Source organism: Chionomys nivalis, chromosome 2 (assembly GCF_950005125.1).
Source record: "Chionomys nivalis chromosome 2, mChiNiv1.1, whole genome shotgun sequence".
Taxonomy (NCBI): Eukaryota; Metazoa; Chordata; class Mammalia; order Rodentia; family Cricetidae; genus Chionomys; species Chionomys nivalis.
In genome coordinates this window covers 89769977-89792468 of record NC_080087.1, presented here as the reverse complement: position 1 = coordinate 89792468, position 22492 = coordinate 89769977, and the positions used below count along the sequence as shown (strand labels likewise).

The 22492-nt window shown below is 39.2% G+C and overlaps 1 protein-coding gene across 1 annotated transcript in view; it reads left to right on the top strand.

Moving 5' to 3' along the window:
• Nucleotides 1-19964, top strand: part of LOC130869599 (zinc finger protein 431-like) — an 87997-nt gene extending 68033 nt beyond the window's left edge. The window contains exon 5 of the mRNA XM_057761886.1: nt 18582-19964. Coding sequence (XP_057617869.1) covers nt 18582-19750 — 1169 coding nt within the window. The 3' untranslated portion in view covers nt 19751-19964. The remainder of the gene's footprint in view (nt 1-18581) is intronic.
• Nucleotides 19965-22492: the final 2528 nt, after the last annotated feature.

Genomic DNA, 22492 nt, shown 5'->3' with positions numbered 1-22492 from the left:
GTTCTGGAGAGCCTTCAATCGCACCTGAAGATCGGAGTTTGTGAGCAAATGGGTCATGAGGGGCCTTAGGAAACCAAGGAGGGGAGGTCCCCTATTTTGGATCTTATAGGGGGCTAGTCCAAGCTGAGACGGGGTGTTTCGCACACAGAACAGGGCTAGGAGAAGGAGCTGTACCCAGTCTCTAGTGTCAGATTTTAAAGGCTAATCTGGTTTTGTTTAACCTTTTTACCTGTCCTGAACTCTGGGGTCTGTATGTACAATGTAATTTTCCCCACTCTTACCTATGCCCTGACTTTTTTGGGCAACAAGGCAGTTTTACCATCAACCTCGATTACCTTGAGCAGGCCAAACCTCGAGAAGATTTTTTTTTTTGATCTTTTTAGTTCTGCTAAGAAGAAGCTTTTCTGCCATCCGGTCAATGTTTTTTAAGTAAGCTGCCCAGCTCATTTACCAATGTTGCCCTGTCTTCTTACCAGCGTGTGTCACTAAAACCAGCTCTGCTTGGGCATTGCTGTACCGCTGTACCCCAAGCTTCCCAAAGCTGCGGTCTGGGAGCTGGGGGCAGTTGTTCTCTGAGACTTGCAAGCAGCTCAGGAAGGCTGTTTGGAATTGGGCTTTGGCATCTCCAGGACCCTCCTCGCTTTAGTCAGTTGCTACCTGCCAGAGCAGGTGGCTGTAAGCAGAGCTCCCAGGCTTGGGCTGTGACCAAGGCTGCAGGAAGGAGGATTCAGCTGGCAGTGGCTGCAAAGCCTTCCTCAGCAAGGTGGACATGGCAAAGGCAGAGAGCAGCCTGCTATTTTTTCACAGCCCTGAAGAACAGTAGGGGAAGTCAAAGTCTCCAACTTATTTTTTTCTAATAAAAGCATGGGACACTCAGGATAATCAGTCCTTGTGTCCATGGTCAAATGTTTTAGACATAGTGAGGGGAAACTCCTCCCCCTTCGCCCCCCCCATACATCCTAGAATCGGACACCTGGGTGCACAGCGTAAGCAAGGGGGGGAATTTCAGTACTGTCGCTGTGGCTGCCTTTCAGGTGAGCAGAGCGCTGCTTCAGTAGCCGGATGTGCTCGGTGCCGGTGCTGTTCTCCGGCCCGTTTCTGCTCAGCAGCTGCTTTGGGAAGTGTCTGGAGCCTAAAGTCCTGTAGGGCCATTCCTCCTCACTAAAGTCTGCATTTGGCCACTCAGGGGCTGCTCTGTCTGAGGTGCACAGTCTCTGCAGCTGTCTTCTTCTGTTGCCTCCTTATCTGTCTAATTTTTTCCCTTTACTAAGTCCTGGAGGGAGCATCTCTGCAGTCCCTCCATTTTCTGCAACTTGCTGTCTGATGTTGACTGGCCTATAAAAGACATCACTTCATTGGCTTGGTGATCTGCTGCCATGGGATCAAAATGGGTGTACATCCTGTACCCCTCCAATAGTCTTTCTAAAAATTTTGTAGGAGTACTATCAGACCTTTATACTATTGCTCTTACCTTAGCCAAAATAGCAAATTAGTGGGGTGTTTTGCAATTCCCCCCCCCCTTTTTTAGACCCACCAATTGAACTCTGCCAATAAAGACAGAGCTGCTCCCTACCAGCTGAAGTATTGAAGTTCAATTTTCTATCTTCTCTGGTGATTGGGTTGGCCTGCTGTCAGCTCCTGGAACATTTTTTTGAGCTCTAAAGAGAACTCACTGCTTTTTCTCTGTAGTTAGGAGCACCTGTAAGAGCTGCTGGCAATCACCTAAGTGGGCAGATGGGTAACCAGAACAGATTCTATAAGCCCGGTCATGGCCTGAGGGTCGCGAGAAAAGGAAGGGTTACAAGTAAAGATTAGAGGCAGAAAAAGGCAGTATTGTAATTGGCCTGCTACTGAGCAAAGGGGAAATGTGTGGGAAGTCACTCTCATCCTTCTCCTGTTCCAGCATAGACGCTGAGTACTGAAGTTTTCAGGGCTAGGGCCCAACCAGTGGGGCTCCGCAGGAACGAAGTGCTTCTTCCTCTGGGGGAGGAGGAGGGAGAAGTCTGCCATGCTCGGCTGGATATCAGAAAGAACCAGAGGTGCCTGGATTCTGGGTTTCTTTCACTCTTGTACAGGGAAGAGAGAAGACAAAAGTCTCGGGGATGGGCAGCCACCACCTCCTCCAGCAGTGGGGCTGCTTTCAGAATCAGGGGAACTGATGATGGCCAGCGGGCCGGTGCCACGTTCTGAATTCCTGCAGGTGGATTTTAACAAAGACAAACCAACATACAAAAACAAAAATACAAAGAGACAGACATAAACTCAAAACCAGAAGCTGGTGTTCTTACCACCACTCTGATGTAGAACTGAAAATACACATGAACAAAAAGACAGACATAGCAGAAGCCGCGCAGTAGCAGATCCAAAAATACAGATGGAGGATCACGTCTCCCCTGGAGATTGGGCGACCTGGTCGCCCCTCCCTCCCATAAATGCCCATGAAACGTCTTTCAGGGTTAGGGTAAGGGATCTCAGGACATGTCTGCCTCCTCCCTTAGCCCCATTTCAATACAGACCCTGCGCAAGTACAATTCTCAGACTACTGATTCACAATTACACAGAAACAGAAACACAATACACAAACAGACAGACAAAAAAATGAGCTCGTTTCTTTATACCTCCAACTGGGTCTAGAGCATGTCTGGGAGCGACTTGATTCCTGGTCAGGGAACCAAATGTTGGACTCTAGAGTCCTAACACCAAGAAGGAGTCGCCCCCAGAGACCACTTCATACACCACAGCAGATGCAAAAGCATGAGGATTTTATTAATTCTGTAATGACAGAGTCCCCCAGCATTCGGGAAGCCGAGGGACCTCGAATAGCTGGTACAGTCTACTTTTAAAGGGGCCACAGAAGCAAGGGGGGGTTGTTCTTTGACTATTTTGATTGGCTTATTTAAAAGGGCTATTACCAATAATTGAGTGGAAAGCTGTTGCCAGATCAGGTGAGGTAAGAGGTCATTTTGACCCTGTTTTCCAGGGGACTGAACCAAAACACACGTATATGGGTAATTGTTCAGGAACTGAGTACGTGCATGTGTAGCTCTTAGGTCGTTGGTTCCCAGGGGAGGAAGGGAAGCACTTTGGCACAGAGGCTAAGAGGATTCAGATTAGTCAAGAAATGGCTTTAGGATTGTCTTAAAGTCTTACATAAGGAAGACCACACACAAGCTATGCCATAGTGAGTGTACGGTGTTCAGGGGAGGTCTGTTGAGCTGTCATTTCTGCTGAGGTTTGGATGGATCATGAACCAGGCTGTGGTTCTGTTGCTCTATGTAATGGCATGGGTAGGGCTCCTTGTCCTCTGAGCCTCCCTGTGTACGGATTTCCTGGGGAGAGGAAGACTCTGCAGCACTGGCATGGTAGTATAGTGCTTGTAATATCATTGTCCAATGTACACACAGGGACATGCTTTCGGTGTGCACTGGGAAGAAAGATTTGAAAACTCTGGCTTCTATAAGTTCTGAATATTACAGTCTACTTTCAAGTTTGTCTTATAAATGTTTGAAATAGTTTAAAAGCTGGTAGAACTATGGTGATGTTGATTGTCTTTTAGCAATACATGATTAAAATGCTTCTAACTTTCTGCTACCACTAGCTGCAGTGGTGTGATTCAGTGATGTTTAGTTCCAGGGGACAAAGGGAGTTTCTGAGCTTCAGAGGTTTCTGGGTTTTTTTGTTTGTTTGTTTTGTTTTGCTTGTTTGTTTGTTTTAATTTTCGAGACAGGGTTTCTCTGTAGCTCTTCTAGACCAGGATGGCCTCAAACTCCCAGAGATCCGCCTGCCTCTGCCTCCTGAGTCCTGGGATTAAAGGCCTGTGCCACCACCGCCCGGCGCTTCAGAGGTTTCTTAGGTGTGTATGGTATTGGGCAGATAGACAGAGCAGAATCTGTACCTAGTGCTATAATCCATTTTACAGGAGGCAGAAATTATTCTATATTGTTTTGGGATTGGCCATCAATGGGGCTGGGTTTACCTGAAACCACAAGGAGGTCTAAGGGGCTGCAGAACCATAGCAAAAGAGCATCTCTTTTGCAGAGAGAGCTCTAGAGCATGGGGCCTCTCTGGAAGAAATACCAGTAGCTGGAGGGTCAGAAACAACAGTTTAAGCGTCACTTTGAAGTATTTGGTGAATATTGTGAAGTCTTTATTTATTTAATTTCTATACACAGAATCATAGGTAGCTGGGTATCATTGGTCAAGATCACATGTTTCCTGACTAGTTTCCTTTGGTCTTTTAGTTAATAGCTGATTATATTTACTTGCCTTTGTTCTAGGCCTTTTCTCCATACTCTTTATTCTTTCCCAAGTACCATACACATTCTTGATTATTCAGCTTTGTTGTGGTGATTTTTTTTCCCTGAGACAGGGTTTCTCTGTAGCTTTGGAGCCTGTCCTGGAACTTGTTCTGTAGACCAAGCTGGCTTCAAACTCACAGAGATCCTCCTGTCTCTGCCTCCTGAGTGCTGGGATTAAACGGATGTACCACCACCACCCAGAAAGAAGTCATATTATGTCAATGTGTGTACTATTTTTTCATAATCCCATTGATTACTATGAGTGCTTGAACATGAATGTAGCTTTGTAATCAGCTTTCCTGTTAAAAATTATTGGGAATTTCCATTGTACTGTATTTATTTATGGTGCAAATTTACCATACATTATCTTAAATTTGATGCTTCATGTTTCTAAGGATTATTTGTTTACTTTATTTATTTATTTAGGTTTTGTTGCTTTTGTTGTTAATCTGTGAGAGACTTTTGGTTTATTGGATAAAAGTTATTATGAATGTTGGCAGGTGGCTTAGCACATATTCTTTTTTGAGGTGACCTGAATTCAGATACCCGCACTCAAGTTTTGAGGCTCATATACCATTTCAGATCCAGGGCATCTGAACACATCTTTTTTGTTACTTGTATACATATGGAAGACATTCTTATTCATGCACAAACATATGCAAAAAATAGCAATAAATTTGTTTTCAGAAGTGCTTGTGATTTATAAAGCAATTAGAGTAAAACAAGTTGCTTCAGGTGTCCATTGATTCTTTAAAAATCTGTTATCTTGTAATTTGTTTTTAAATGTTTCCGTTTCCTCACTCTAATTGCAGACTTACATGCAGTCATGAATCAGGGGGAGCAAAATGTTGTCTAAGTGATCCTAATAGACTTTTATTACTATAAGATCAGGAGATTTTTTTTTAGTCAAAACTATTTTCTACAAAGTTAAGATATGAGAAGGTTTTAAGTGAAACTCTCCAATTTTGGTGGAACAGCCCTCCTCCCCCAAGCAATTTTCTATTATTGGTAAAGGATAAAGAACTAAAGTGTATCAGATGAGTGCTGGTCAGTGATTTCTGAGAGTTTGATGTTGGTTAGAATCTTGTTTTTATTTAAAGGAGCATAATATGTCTTTGTGTGTTTGTTTGTCAGTGCTACCCATCTATGTTGTTAATTTTACTCATTGTTTTATTTAAGTATATTGTTTATTTTCTGGAAAATATAGGTCTCACCAATTTTGTATTCAGATTTCTCATGTTTTGAGGTCCTTGAGTTTTTGTTGGTTTGGGACATTTCTGTGGAGAGACAGTTTTAGTTTTCTCTTCTTTATCTTAGATGTTTGCCTCTTTCCATTTCCTGGCATATCTATCTTCATGTTTGTGTTTTGGCTACTGAAATGATTGATATGATTAGTACATTGCCTTTGGGTCTTTAAAATCTTCTTGTATATTATTACCTTTTTCTTCTAATTAGCCTCAGCTGTCAACATCACATAGGTTAGAGTGATCTGAGAAAATACCAGTTGAGAGTATGCCTAGATCAGAATATCTGATTAAGGTATCTGAGAGAGATTGTGTTGATTTTGTTGATGTAGGAAGGCTCTTCCACTGAGTTGGTGATATCTCTGACCAAGCACAAGAGACATGGCATGTCTATGTCTCCATTAAGAAATCTGTAGCATGCTGCACACAGACCCCAGGTGTAGTACCTCCCATGAGAGTCAGAGCTATTTTTGCCAGCACAAACCAGGAAGCCCTTCCCTAAAAAAGCTGTGCATCTTTTGTGTCTGAGTCAGGATGATGTCTCTTACAGGAGCTGTATCACCCTTGTTTGCTGCCAGATAACAAAGCCCATCTGGAAAAATATGTGGCTACCAAGAAGTCGGCATTACTCTGTTCTTTGTGTCTAGATTTTTTTTACTCTGTCAGATTTTGTGTTGATGTAGTTGCCTCATTTTGGCACCATTTGGTTAATGGAGGCTATTTGTTTCTGGATGCCCAGAAATAATTACACAGAGTCTATTGATTACAACACTGCTTTGGCTTCTTATTAAGTAACACTTAATCTTAGATTAACTCATTTCTATAAATCTTTGTATTGCCATATGGCTGTGGACTACTGGTAAGGTTCTATCTGGCATCTGTCTCCTTAGCAGCTACATGGTGTCTTCCTAACTCTCCTTTCTTTTCACCTCTTTCTTTGCTCAGAAATCCCACCTTGCTCTATTCTGTGCTGCCATAAGTCCACAGTAGATTTTTTTTTTTAAGACAGGGTTTCTGTGCGGTTTTGGAGCCTGTCCTGAAACTAGCTCTTGTGACCAGGCTGGTCTTGAACTCACAGAGATCCACCTGCCTCTGCCTCCCAAGTGCTGGGATTAAAGGAGTGTGCCACCACCGCCCGGCTTCCAAAGTAGATTTTTATATTAACCAATGGGAATAAAACATAGTCACAGCTTACAAAGGGGAATCCCACATCTTCCTGGAAGCTATAACTGTAGTGATTCTAGAAATTGCCATTATCTTCTGTTTTTGATAAATGAAAAGTCTGATTGTCCTCAGTAAAACAGTCACAGCCTTGTCTTGCTGTAGCCTTTCCAGCCCAAGTCTGTATTTATTCCTCGTGGCCCCTTATGTATCAGGTGATCTTAGCTTGATACATAAGCAGAGGTGCTTAGAAGACTTCATGAAAAATTTATCTAGAGATCATTTGTGTGATATTTTTGTCCTAATCTTTCTTATTCTCCCCATGTCTTGAGAAAGTGTGTAGGTAGAATTACAAAGGAATAAACTGATTTTCTGTACAAAATATTGCTTCTATTGGATGGTGATTACTGATGACTCATTCAGGTCTATAGTGAAAAAAATGAAGAAGAAAGAGACAACAAGTGTAGCTGCAAGTTTCTCTCCCATGTGCCAGCTCCCAAAGTACCATTCAGAGGCTTATATTAATTATAAGTATTTGGCCAATGACTCAGACTATTACTGGCTCGCTCTTTCATTTAAATTAACCCATAACCCATAGTTTGTGTATATCTGCTTTGCTACATGATTCATGACTTATTACTTCACATCTTTTCCCTCCTGAAGCTCCTGGAGTCTTTTTGAATTCTTCTTTCTCTCTGTATCTGTTTGGATTTCCTAGCTAGCTATATTCTGTCCTGTCATAGGCCAAAACAGGTTCATTCATCAACCAATAAAAGCAGCACATATTCACAGCTTACATCAGAAAAAGTCTGTTATGTTAAGAAAAACAATACTAGGTACTTTTATATGGCAGTCCAGTGGTGAAAAAAGGTGCAGAGATTATAAAAGATTTTAGCACCATCAAAGGAAAGAGCCTGGCTGTGCATTTGAAGCCTAGGAAGATGCTCCAAGTGTAAGACTGCATCTAACTAAGCCCTTAATTTTTGGAAGAAGTACACAAAGTAATTCCTTGTCCCAGGAGCATCATCATATAGAACTTGCAGCAAAATTGGTCCAAGCTTGGTAGAGTCTATCAAATCTTGGCAGGATTACCTATGTCATACTGATTCAGGAAGCATAAAAGATGCAAATATAAAGATCAAGGATTCTTCTTTTTTGATCAGGTCATCACTATTTTGCCAAACTATGTTGGCAGAATCAGATCCCCAGTGAAGAAGAGATTTGGAGAGTTTATTACATGAAGTGGTGGATATGAAACTGCATCACTTTTCAGACCACAGTATGTTGAGATACCCAAGCTATGGGACAAGTTCCATGGAGAGCTGCATAGGAGTGTGGAAGTAGCAAGAGTGAGATGTATAAGAGGTTGCAGGGTGTTGTGTGATATTTTTTTCATATTCTGATTAAAAAAAAGCATGTTTGGAGTCAGAGAACAGTGCTAGCTATTTACTGACAATGTTACTATAGAAGTTGGAGGACTGTGGATAGAAAGGAGACAAGTAATAAGGTCGGGCTGAGAGAGGATCTTGGCCTGTTTTGGATAGGGAAATGGAACAGAGAGTCACTGGTGGTTTCTTCACTGCTTCTCTGATCTTTCAGGTTTTTACCCGTGATATCTGACTCCCAATTTTGATTGATAAAGATTAACTAGTTAATGTTTTATCTGGCCCCCTAAAACATATGCTTAATAAACAGAAAGGGGTAATTAATACCACTAAATATAGATTGCACAGTTTATTAACTTTAATTTTTTAATCCTAATGAAAAGGAAACGGCAGCTGTGGAGAAAGTGAAAAGTTACAACCTTTCATTTTTTTTTATTTAGACAAAAGGGGAAATGTTGTGAAACATTATATCTATTTATGCTGTGGAATATTTATTTAATGATGCAAGAGTGTGTTGCATTCTTTTATGTTCCATTTTTCAACTCTGTGAAGCTGTGTTACTTTGCCTGCCTAAGACATCTGATTGGTCAAATAAAGATCTGAATGGCCAGTAGCTAGGCAGGAGAGGGATAGGTTGGGATGCCAGACTGAGAGAATAAATAAAAGGAGAAAAAGGGAGAAGGATTGAGGACCAAGAAAAGAAAGAGGAGAATGTCTGGGACCAACTTCACAGTTAGCTACAATAAGAAATAAAGAAAGGTATATAGAATAAAGATAAAAGCCCAAAGGCAAAAGGTAGATAGAATAATTTAACTTAAGAAAAGCTGACTAGAACCAAGCTAAGACTGGGCATTCATAGGTAAAAATAATTTTCCATGTGATACATTTGGGAGCTGGATGGTGGGCTCCCAAATTAGCCAAAGAGTAAAAAAAAGTAGCTACAGGATGGATCATCTGTGGGTATATGCCCCAGACTGGTACAACAGCATCCTGTGGTAGATCTATTCCCAAATCTGAGGAACTGCCATCTTAATTTTCATTGTAGCTCTATAAGTTTGTAGAAGTTTTTTTCCCCGATAGATAACCAGAGTGATATAGCTAAAGTGTTGCTCAGCTCATGCCAGTCTATATTTTAAGAATTTTTCATTGACTTGACATTATTAGTCCTGTTCATATCCCAATATACAAGTTGGGAGGCTCAGAACCACCTGCTACTCCAGATTCAGGGGATCTGACATGACACCCTCTGTTCTTCTACACATGGAAGACATTCTTTCTCACACATAAACATACACAAAATGTGGGGATAAACTTCTTTTCAAAAGTACTCTGCCTCATAAAACAATTAGAGCAAAACAAATTGCTTTAGGTGTATAATACAAATTATACACTGGTTTTTTCTATATTGTTTGATTGCTAGTGGTTTGAGAAAGTTTTTATTTCCTCACTTTGTGCAGACTTACTAGCAATCTTCAGTCATAGGAAACAAAAGTGTTCCTAAGTGGTCTTAATCAATATAATTTTCTTTTTATAACATAATGAAATTCTTTTAGTAATCAAAACTATTGTTTAAAATTAAAACATTTGAAAGTTTCATGCAAATTTTCCAATTTTGGTGTAACAGCTCTCCTCACCTAATCCATTTTCTATTATCAGCAAAGGAGAGAACTAGAGTGCACAGGAAGACTACTGGCCAGTGGTTTCTTGTCATTTAATTTTTGTGAGTATCTCGTCATTTTTGTTTAAGGAACCATAATATGTATTTGTAGGCCTGTCTTTGTGTCTTGTTTTGCCTATAATACCGTATATATTTTTATTTTATTAATTATCATCTAAATTTATTGTTGTTTCTGTACAAAATGATAGATCTTCATGATTCTTTTTCAGAAAATATACTATATTATGAGGTCCCTTAGCATTTCTTGGTTTAGGAAGTTTCTTTGCAAAGACAGTTTTAGTTTTCTCTTCTTGATCTTACAGGCTCTCTTTTCCCATTTCTTGACCAATCTGGGTTTTTGGAAACACATATTTGTTATGAAAACTTGATGTTTGTTATGGTTAATATATTGATTTTGTGTTTAAAAGAATCTTCTCATATATTTTCATCTCTACCTTAATTAGCTTCAGCTGTCAACACGATTTAGATTAGAGTCATGTTAGAGAGCATCAATTGAGGCTTTGTCCAGAGCGAAATTGCTACTTACTATGTTTGGGGAAAATTGTGTTGATTGGTGATTAATGTGGGAAGGCTCTTCTCTTTCCCTGATGGTGGAGGTCATCACACACTAAGCAAGTGTAACTGAGTGGGATAAGAAAGCTAGCTGAATCTGAGAGAGTGGCTAAGCAAGAGAGAAAGCCAGTAAACATTTTTTCCTTGTGTCTCTTGCCTTCAGTTACTAACTTGAGTTTCTATCCTAAACTTCCACAGTTGTGGGTTGTGACCTGGAAATAACAGTCAAACAAGCCTGTTTATTACCTCGTATGCTTTTATTCAGAGAATTTAATCACAGCAAGAAACAAACATAATTAGGTCAAAATGTTGTACACCCAAAGTGATTTTGTTGCTGGGTAGAATGTGGGAACACTGTCTTTTGATTTATTTATTTAGGTCTACAGCAGAAAAAAAAATGAGTCATGTAGAAAGAAATGAAAAGTCAGTTTTGTGGAGAAAAACACTCCCATTTATTCTCTCTGCCTTCCCACCCTTCTTAATCTTTCTTACCAAGCTATTGACTGTTCATTAGGCCAAACATGTATTTTAGACCAACCCAGTATCATATTTTTACAGAATTAAACAAATACAACATAAAAGAATGCATTACATATTTGCATCATTGAAACAATTGTTTCACAACATAAACAAAAACAACGCATCTTAACAATAATATTCCACAACAGCCAGAGTTTTATTTTGATACAGCCTAGGTTGCATTTTGATACCACAAGATATAGCGATGCCTAAACTATAAGACATCTTCTATGGAGAGCTAGCTGAATTTAGGGAGTAGAAGTAACCAAAGAGAGATGTATGAGAAGATGCAGGGATATGGCCATCTAAGCCCTTTGAAACTGAAGCCCTGTCCATCTGAGACAGAGCTATGAGATTTGATGTTTGTCCTGCTATGCTTCAGTCGTGCCTTGGTTCAATCTTCTCTCACTATGTTTCCATTTCTCTACTTTGGAGTGTGAATGGTATTCTGTACCATTGTATGTAGGAAAGATGTACTTGTTTTCTGATTTTTACAAATGTTACTTACCATGGGACAATGGTCTTGTACCTTGTAAAGATTTGTCACATATTGGTTTAATAAAATGCTAACTGGTCAGTAACCAGGCAGGAAGGATAGGTGGGGTGATCAAAACAGGAATTCTGGTAAGAGGAAAGGCTGAGTCTGCAGTCATCACCCAGAGGCAGAGGAAACAAGATGAGAATGCCTCACTGATAAAAGGTACCAAACCATGTGGTTAACACAGATAAGATTATGGACGAATGTAAGATGTAAGAATTAGTTAATAAGAAACCTGTCCTAATAGGCTAACCAGTTTATAATTAATGTAGACCTCTGTGTGTTTCTTTGGGACTGAATGACTGTGGGACAAGTCACTGTCACGTGATCATCATGAACATCAGAAGAGACTTTGAACCTTTGAACAGGGTAGGGGCTATTGTGGACTATGAGTTACTAAATTAATTTTCCTCATAAATAACCAGGAGCCTATAGTGAACCAGGTCAGAATGTAATTTATTGAATAAAAACCTCCCAGATAGGAAGATATATTTTAATATATGCCTCTTCTTGGTAACTTTCATTTGATTGCTTGTGAAACTATTAGTAAGAGAAGCCTTTCTGGATGAAATTTCTCATTGGGGATGTGATATGATATAGTAACGATAGCTGCTTGTTTGTTCTCAGCTGCTTGCCCCAAAGTAATCACACAGAAACTGTATTAATTAAATCACTGCTTTGTCCATTAGCTCTAGCTTCTTATTGGCTAACTATTACGTTTTAATTTAACCCATTTTTGTTAATTTGTGTAATGCTAGATGGCTGTCACTTACCAGGTAATGTTCCCAGCATCCATGTCTGGCTGGGATACATAACTTCTCACTTACTCCACCTTTTTTCTCCCAGCATTCAGTTTAGTTTACACCCTGCCAAAGTTCTGCCCTATAGCCCTCTCTGCTTTAGGCCCAAAGTAGTTCCTTTATTAAACAATGATAATCACAGCATGTATCGGGGAATTGTATATCACCTCCCCTTTTCCTTTTAAATGAAAAAGAAGTTTTTAATTTTAACATAGTAAAATTACAAATAACAAAACAGGTATCATGCAAGATTTACAGTTACAATACTTATATCTATGTTATCCTTTTCATAACTAAGGAAAACTAACTACAACTATAAATTCTTCAACTGCATCAAAGACCCCAAGGACATAATATTACCTAAATAAACAGGAAGTATATTGTAAGCAACTTCCAAATCTCTAGAAATGACAGATATCTTGTTGCCGGGAAATTACTCGAAATTCTTCTGCTTTGTTGGGGCATCCAATCTTTAGCCCACACGCCCATAGTATCCAGCAGACCTTTGCAGGAAGTAGAAAATTTGAAAACCTGCTCTGCCTTGCAATGAAAAAGTCCATCAGTTTCTTCTGTGTCCTGCAGAATATCTGGCAGACTCTTTCATGAATCAGGAAACCAGAAGAATCATCTCACCTCTAGGCAAGTTCAGCAGTCATTTCTCTATGGGTCCTACACATCCAGTTCATCAAGCAGTCCAGGCAAGAGTAGTTTCTTGCCCAAATGGCTAATAAACTCCATAAGGAGCTTCTTCGATGCCCATCATCCTCTTGCAGTAGATTGGTGCCGCCAGGATCACATGTGTCTCATTGTCATGAAAAGTCTTAAGCTCTTAAAACATTTTAAATGTCATATTCTGCAAGTCTCTCAAAGATTTGAAGAATCCCTGTATATCTAAAATACATCTCTGTACATCTAGAAAATCTAACTAACATGACTACAAACTTGATTATTACTATTATAGATGACTCTCTATTTACCTATATTTTAATTATACATTACATTTCAAAATGAGCTGCACAAATACAATACCTTAATCAAGAGCAGAAATGCATATAATAAAATTGACCTTAAATTTGTATCAATAAACCAAGATCCATACCAATGCAAATTTCTATAGCATATCCTCCTTTAAATATAAAAAACATTTATGAATAGTATTTGGGAATATGGACAAAGTTCTCTCCAAACTGCTTCCTGCTTTTTATTTGGTGAAGTGATTTTTTTAGGGGTGTTCACAGCAACCTTTTGGGTAGTCTTGATTCATCAAACCACATTAGTCTGGAAGGATTCCACAGGTTCTCATCCTCTATGGACACAAAAGAACAACTTCTTTTCCAAAGCAATAAATCCTTAGACCCAAATTGTGAAGACATCATTCCTTTAAAGCATATATGTTGGTTACTTAACTCCTTTATAGTCAAAAAATTCAAAGAAAACACAATAATATACATAATCTAGACACTCTGTATATAGTCCATCTTTATGTGCCTTATTTGTTTTTATTCTATTACTTTGTGATATTTATTTTATTCTATTTACCCCTTTAATTTATGATTGTCTGTACTCTGTCTTTTTAAAGACTTCATTTCATTTTTTATAAACCATTTACCTGTATTTATAACTCTATTTTTTTCCGTCTCTCTCCCAAGCCTATGTACATTTTTTAAACACACTGTGTCTCATTTAGAGGTCTTTTATGTATGAATCTGTCCTATTGTGTATCTGCAATTCTTTACTGTTCAGGAGTGCTTCTTAAAATGCTGGGGATTTCTTATGAACTTAGGCTGTGCCATTGGTAGAGCAAATATGGCCTGCCACCTTGCTCCACCCAGTCCAACATAACAGAGGCATGTTTGCTGCCTCTCAGAGCCATGTACATTGTCCCATTTTCAGGTACACAGGGAATCTAAGTTGCAATTAGCAATCTGCTCACAGATCCCATAGCTGTTCTTCCAGAAAGAGTGAGAGTCTGTGCTGGCAACATGACCCAGAATGCTGGCATTTAGAAATGGCACAGCTCTTTGATTTTTGATTTTGATTTTGATTTCTATCGCTAAATCAGGAAAACCTCTCTTAAAGAAGCCACAGCATGTCATCAGTAAGCAAAGCCCATCTGGGGAAATAAATGCAGCTAAACTTCATTTTTTAGTGTCTAGAATTCCTTTCCAAGCTCTCTAAGATCTCTTAAGATCCTATAGCTCTACTACAGGCTGAAAGTATTTCCTTTATTAACCAACGATAATCACAGCATACAGAGGGGAATCCCACAATATGAGTTTCTACAGCCTCAACCCATTTCCTGTTCTTTGTGCCTATTGTGCTGTGGTTGAAACTAAACAGTGAGCTTCTTTCTTTTGCTGTCATAACTTCCCCACCATTATGAACTCTATCACTAAATCACATAAGATTCAGTAGAATTAACTGCTGTCTAGTGCTAAGGTGGTTTGTTAGCGTACTCTTTTCAGTTTTGTTTGTTTATTTTTGAAGACAAGGTTTCTCTGTGTATCCCTAGCTATCTTGAAAGTAGCTCTATATATATACCACGATGGCTCCTAACTCAGAGATCCTCTGACTCTGACTTCCAAGTGCTTCGATTAGAGGTAGGCCAGCATTCCTGACTTTTTTGTTTTTATATTGTTGTATGATGGTTTTGTTCCTATCAAGCATATGCTGTTGTACTGAGTTTCACCCATATCTTGAATTTTAAAATTTTTACAGACTGTGTATCATTTTTTTGTTGGTTTTTCGAGACAGGGTTTCTCTGTAGTTTTGGATCCTGTCCTGGAATACTGCCTGTGCCTTCTTAGTCATTGGATTGCAGGTGCATAACCTTTTTCCTGCCTGTTTTTGTTTGTCTTGAATTTTTATTTTAAAAAGAGTATTTTACCTGTATGCGTGGATATGCACCATGTGAGTACCTGGTTCTTATATTGATCAAAAGATGGTACTAGAAACCCTGATCTTGGAATAATGGACAGTTGTGATCCCTCATGAGCCCACCTATATGCAAGACCAGGAGGACTCTGTACTGTTGAACCATCTTTCCTGCTCTGTGTTTATTGGTCATCAGCGTATTAATTGCTATTGTTTTCATTTGTCCATTTGTACCTTTTTAAACACACTATGCCTTTTAGTAAAACCTTATTTATGTTGCAGTTTAAATTGGGGCACTTCATGTTTCTGGTAGATGAATAAAGAGTTGAAGTAAATGCATAACTCTTTGTTGAAACTTCAGCAAAAATCTATGAGTTATTTCTATCTTTTATGTTTGTTTGATTTTTTTTATGTGAAACAGGTATTTAATATGCATTTCTAAATTTCCTAGAAGTGATAGCATGGACTAGGCTTGTCTTCAACTCAGAGGTAGATAGAGAAATACAAGCCTCTGCCTTCTGAGTATAACGATTAGAGGCATGATTCAATGCATCCAGCCTTTTTCATCTTACTTTTCTTTTTTGTAGTTAGAACATAATCATTCAAACAATTTCTATTATCTGTAGGCTGTACTGTTGATCTGTTTACATATCTTTTATTGTTGGTTAGTAGGCATTTCTCTTGCAAGGTGAACCATTCAAAGAGTTCAGATATGACAGAGGTGAACCTCGTATTCAGTTTGCTTCTAAAGTAACTCAGTGATTAAATTATGATGTCTATGTCATGGAATAAGTATGGAGAGCACCAGAATTATATAACTATGCTGTCAAAGAAGTATATGTTAAAAGTGTTGTCAAACTCATGCTTTCTGTTGTACACATGTATGGGATATTTTAGAATGCAGTGACCTATGAAGACGTGCATGTCAACTTCACTTTGGAAGAATGGGCTTTGCTGAATCCTTCCCAGAAGAATCTCTACAAAGACGTGATGGGGGAGATCTACAGGAACCTCACTAGTATTGGTAAGACTTAATTATCTTTCATGTATCAAATAAGGAGACAACTATTCATTGGTTAGTGATACGCTTTTGTAATATTATTGAGAAAAAAGAATGGGGTAAATAAATCAGGCATATTTGTAAGGTTTGCTTCAAATGGACACTAAATTTTTTACAATTTTTAAGATAACATAAATTTTTCTGTCACTATATTTTTAGGATACAGTTGGAAAGATCATAATATTGAAGAACATTGTCAAAGTTCTAGAAGAAATAAAAGGTAATTTTCATGTGTAACCAAATACAAATGTATCTCTGAAGGATTTGCAATGTATCCTATATGTTTTAAAGAAAAGCAACAGTGTAAGTAATAAAGTGCATCAATGTTGATTAAATTCTCACAAAATCGTATACCTTGATTTCAGATAGGTGAACTGCACTTGTAATTCATTCTTTTCTTACTGAAAAATTTCCACCTCCTCCCTGTTTCCCTTTTCCCTCCCCCTCCTTCCACTCCCCTCTTCTCACTCCCCTCCTCCTACCCCCCTCCCTTCCTCTCCAATCGAAGATCAGTCAGGGTTCCCTTCCCTGTGGGAAGTTCAAGGTCCTCACCCCTCCATTCAGGTCTAGGAAAGTGAGCATCCAAACAGGCTAGGTTCCCACAAAATCAGTACATGCAGTAGGATCAAAACCAAGTGCCATTGTCGTTGGCTTCTCATTGTCCACCATGTTCAGAGAGTCTGGTTTTATCTCATGCTTTTTCAGTCCCAATCCAGCTGACCTTGGTGAGCTCCCGTTATGTCAGCCCCACCCCCACCGTCTCAGTGGGTAGGTGCACCCTTCAGGGTCCTGACTTCCTTGCTCATGTTCTCCTTACTTCTGCTCCTCATTTGGACCTTGGGAGCTCAGTCCAGTACTCTAATGTGGGTCTCTATCTCTATCTTCATCCATTGCGAAATGAAAGTTCTATGGTGATATGCAACATATTCATTAGTATGGCTATAGGATCAGGCCATTTCAGGCTCTCTCTTCTCTCCTGCCCAAGGACCTAGCTGGGGACATCTCTATGGACTCCTAGGAACCTCTCTAGAGTCAAGACTCTTGCCAACCCTAAAACGGCTCCCAGAATTAAGATATATACTTCCCTGCTCTCATATCCACACTTTCTTTATCCCAACCATCCCATTCTCCCAAGCTCTCCCCATCCTCCCCTTTTAACTTTTCTATTCCCATCTCCCCTTTCCCCCATCCCACACCACCCCCGAGTTCCCAAAAAGGTGAACATGGGATGTACTCACTCATAATTGGTTTCTAGCTATAAATAAAGGACATTGAGCCTATAATTTGTAATCCTAGAGAAGCTACATAAGAAGGTGAAACCAAAGAAAAGCATGTACTTATCCTACTGGATATTGGAAGTATCAAGATTGCTGGGCAAGTCATTCTTTTAAGAAAGAAGTCAAGGAAACAATGTCTTAACCTATATTACCATTTGAATCATAGTACAATGAGAGCTCTACTGTAAAATTGCCAATCCATTTATTTCATATTATTCATATTATAAAAGATATATATGTTGAAAAGGTGATAAGTATATCTGCCAAACTCTCTATTACACTAATAGTCCATAGAGAGAGTAGTTTAATCCATATACTTGTTAAGTTTAATGAGGGGGCAGTTAGAGTCATGAATCAAGGTGTAGCTGTTGTGGAGAGGCCTTAATCCAGATACCACAAGTCTATGAGGACAGAAAGTCAAACTGAAATCAATGTGAAAACCTTATATTTGTTATTCTACCTTTACTAGATATATCATATGTTACTATGGACACAAACCACATGAGCATAGGGATCTGAAAAGGTATAACATACCTCTCTCTCTCTCTCCAATCAGACTGAAGAAATGTAGCCATCCCTATGCTGAGTATACTTGTTGAATCTGATGTACAAGTATACAAGTAATTGATTTTCTACTCTTATTGTTAATCTATCAATAAGCTAACATTTCAGAAAAGTACCATGAGTGCTAAGACTGCGTAAATACTTCTGTTTGTCCTAGTTCACTTAGCAAATATAGTATTACTCACAATATAGGAAACCTTGTGAATGCAGTAAGAGCGGGGAAGCTCTGAGTTTTTTCAGTTCTCTTCAAATACATGATAATTCTTATACAGAAAAAAAAGATTCTGTAAATGTGAACCATGTTATAAAGGCTGTTGTCAGTTATCTTTAAATATGAAAGGCAAGCTTTTATAAATGGGAAAAACAAGTAGGTAAACATGGTGATAAAACCTTAACATATAATTCCTCTTTAAAATAGGACTAAATTGTAAAATTAATTTATACAGATAAAAAAATTAAACAATGTATTAAATGTAGTAATGCTTTCACATGTACCATTATCATTGTAGGCATGAAACAAGTCAAACTAGAGAGAAAACTTCTGCATATACTCAATGTGTTAAAGCCTTTGCATGTGACAGTCATCTTCACAGGCATGAGAAAACACATACTAGATTGAAACCCTATGAAGAAAATGAGTGTGGTAAAGCCTTTTCACATCACAGTCCTCTTCAAATGCATCAAAGAACATACACTGGAGAGAAACCCTATGAATGTAATCAATGTGGTAAAACCTTTGCATATCACAGTTATTGTCAAAGGCATAAAAGAACACATACTGGAGAGAAGCCCTATGAATGTAATCACTGTGGTAAAGTCTTTGCACAATACCGTAATCTAAAAATTCATGAAAGAATGCATACTGGAGAGAAGCCCTATGAATGTAATCAGTGTGGTAAAGCCTTTGCTCATCACCTTCATCTAAAAATTCATGAAAGAAACCATACTGGAGAGAAGCTTTATGAATGTAATCAGTGTGGTAAAGCCTTTGCTTGTCACAGTAGTCTCCAAACACATAAAAGAAGTCATACTGGAGAAAAACCTTATGAATGTAATCACTGTGGTAGAGCCTTTGCTCGTCACAGTCATCTACAAAGTCATGAAAGAACCCATACTGGAGAAAAACCCTATGAATGTAATCAGTGTGGTAGAGCCTTTACTCGTCACAGTAGTCTACAAGTTCATGAAAGAACCCATACTGGAGAGAAACCCTATGAATGTAATCAGTGTGGTAAAGCCTTTGCATGTCACAGTTATCTACAAATTCATAAAAGAACTCATACTGGAGAGAAACCCTATGAATGTAATCAGTGTGGTAGAGCCTTTGCAAAACACAATCGTCTACAAGTTCATGAAAGAAGCCATACTGGAGAGAAACCCTATGAATGTAATCACTGTGGTAGAGCCTTTGCACAGCACAGTCATCTACAACGTCATCAAAGAACCCATACTGGAGAGAAGCCCTATGAATATAACCAGTGTGGTAAAGCCTTTGCACAACACGGTAGTCTACAAGCTCATAAAAGAAGCCATACTGGAGAGAAACCCTATGAATGTACTCAGTGTGGTAAAGCCTTTGCTTGTCACTGTCATCTCCAAAGACATAGAAGAAGCTATACTGGAGAGAAACCCTATGAATACAATGAGTGTGGTAAAGCCTTTTCACTTCACAGTACTCTTCAAATGCATGAAAGATCACACACTGGAGATAAACTCTATGAATGTAATCAGTGGGATAAATCATTTGCATGTATGGATAATCTAAATCATGAGAAAAATCATATTGCAGAGAAACCCTAATGTATTCAGTGTGATAAAATTTTGTACTTTATATAGGAGTAAAACTTTTTGTATGCAACAATCTGTTAAAATCTTTGTATATTAAAATAGAAATTGAGTACCCAAAAAAGATACTGAGGACTTCTTATTATAAAGTATTTGGTAAGATCTTTAGCCAAAACACTTTTAATCAGATACACAGTGATTTGGGATTCCCATCTGTATGCTGTAAATATATTTTGTTACCATTGTATAATAAAGAAGCTGCTTTGTGTTTATCACTGGGCAGAATAGAGCAAGGCAGGAATTCCAAGCAGAGACAGAGGAGAAAAAAAAGTGGAGTCAGACTCCATGTATCTGCTGAAGGAGACAGATGCCCTGGAACTTTACTGGAAAATCACAAGTCTTGTGGTAAAATACAAAATAATAGGAACAGGTTAATTAAAATGTCAGAGTTAGTTGATAAGAATCCTAAGCTAGCTGGGCGGTGGTGGCGCACGCCTTTAATCCCAGCACTTGGGAGGCAGAGGCAGGCGGATCTCTGTGTGTTTGAGACCAGCCTGGTCTACAAGAGCTAATTCCAGGACAGGCTCCAAAACCACAGAGAAACCCTGTCTCGAAAAACCAAAAAAAAAAAAAAAAAGAATTCTGAGCTAATAGGCCAAGAAGCAGTGTTTTGATTAATATAGTTTCTGTGTGATTATTACAGGTCTGGGCAGCCAGGAGTGTACAAGAATCCTCTGCCTATAACACAAGACTATTTCTTCTGTAGAAATAAATTCGTCAGCGTTAATAGTCTTTTCAAGCATTATGTCCTTTTTATATGGTTTGAACTTGAAACTCATGGTAAAAATGTATTTGTCAATTTATGAAGTCGTTTGTTTTTTTTTTTCTTTTTCTTTTTTATTCAATTTTTTTTTTTTTTTTTTTTAGTTTTTCGAGACAGGGTTTCTCTGTGGTTTTGGAGCCTGTCCTGGAACTAGCTCTTGTAGACCAGGCTGGTCTCGAACTCACAGAGATCCGCCTGCCTCTGCCTCCCAAGTGCTGGGATTAAAGGCGTGCGCCACCACCGCCCGGCTTCAATTTTTCTTAATTAAAAATTTCTGCCTCCTCCCCACCTCCCTTTTCCCTCCCCTCCCCCCACGCCCCACACCCCACTCACCTCCCCCTCCCTCTCCAGTCCAAAGAGCAGTCAGGGTTCCCTGTCCTGTGGGCAGTCCAAGGTCCTCCCCCGTCCATCCAGGTTTAGGAAGGTGAGCATTCAAATGGCTAGGCTCCCGCAAAACCAGTACATGCAGTAGGGTCAAAACTCATTGCCATTGTCCTTGGCTTCTCAGCAGCCCTCATTGTCCACCATGAATTCAGTGAGTCCGGTTTTATCTCATGAATTTTCAGTCCCAGTCCAGGTGGCCTTGGTAATCTTCTAATAGATCATCTCCACAGTCTCAGTGGGTGGGTGCCCCCATCGCAGTCTTGACTTCCTTACTCATGTTCTCCCATCGCCAGATGAAGGTTCTATGGAGATATGCAAGATATTCGTTAGTATGGCTATAGGATCGGGCCATTTCAGGCTCTCTCCTCAGCTGCCCAAGGACTTAGTTGGGTACCTCTCTCTGAACCCTTGGGAACCCCTCTAGAGTCAAGGCTCTTGCCAACCCTAAAATGCTCCCTTCATTAAGATATATACTTCCCTGGTCCCATATCCATCCTTCCATTATCCCAACCAACCCATTCCCCCAAGTTATCCCTATCCTCCCCTTCTCACTTTTCTCTCCCCATTTCCCCTTTCCCTCATCCCACCCCACCTCCCAGTTCCCAAATTTTTGCCCAGAAATCTTGACTACTTCCAATATCCAGGAGGATAACTATATGTTTTTCTTTGGGTTCACCTTATTTAGCTTCTCTAGGATCGTGAATTATAGGCTCAATGTTTTATATTTATGGCTAAAAACCAATTATGAGTCAGTACATCCCATGTTCATCTTTTTGGGTCTGGGTTACCTCACTCAGGATAATGTTTTCTAGTTCCATCCATTTACATGCAAAATTCAAGAAGTCATTGTTTTTTACCCTGAGGAGTACTCTAATATGTATATCTTCCACACTTTCTTCATCCATACTTCTGTGGAAAGTCATCTAGGTTGTTTCCAGGTTCTGGCTGTTACAAACAATGCTGCTATGAACATAGTTGAACAAATACTTTTATAGTATGATAGGGCATGTCTTGGGTATATTCCCAAGAGTGGTATTCTTGGGTCCAGGGGTAGTGTGAACCCAAATTTCCTAAGAAACCACCACTCTGCTTTCCATAGTGGTTGCACAAGTTTGCATTCCCACCAGCAATGGATGAGTATACCCCTTACTCCGTATCCTCTCCAGCAAAGGCTATCATTGGTGTTTTTTATTTTAGCCAATCTGACAGGTGTAAGATGATATCTCAAAGTAGTTTTGATTTGCATTTCCCTGATCGCTAAGGAGGTTGAGCATGATCTTAAGTGTCTTTTGGCCATTTGAACATCTTCTGTAGAGAATTCTCTGTTCAGTTCAGTGCCCCATTTTTTAATTGTGTTAATTAACTTTTTAACATCTAGTTTCTTGAGTTCTTTATATATTTTGGAGATCAGACCTTTGTCTGTTGCAGGGTTGGTGAAGATCTCCCAGTCAGTGGGTTGACTTTTTGTCTTAGTGACAGTGTCCTTTGCGTTACAGAAGCTTTTCAGTTTCAGGAGGTCCCATTTATTCAATGTTGCCCTTAATGTCTGT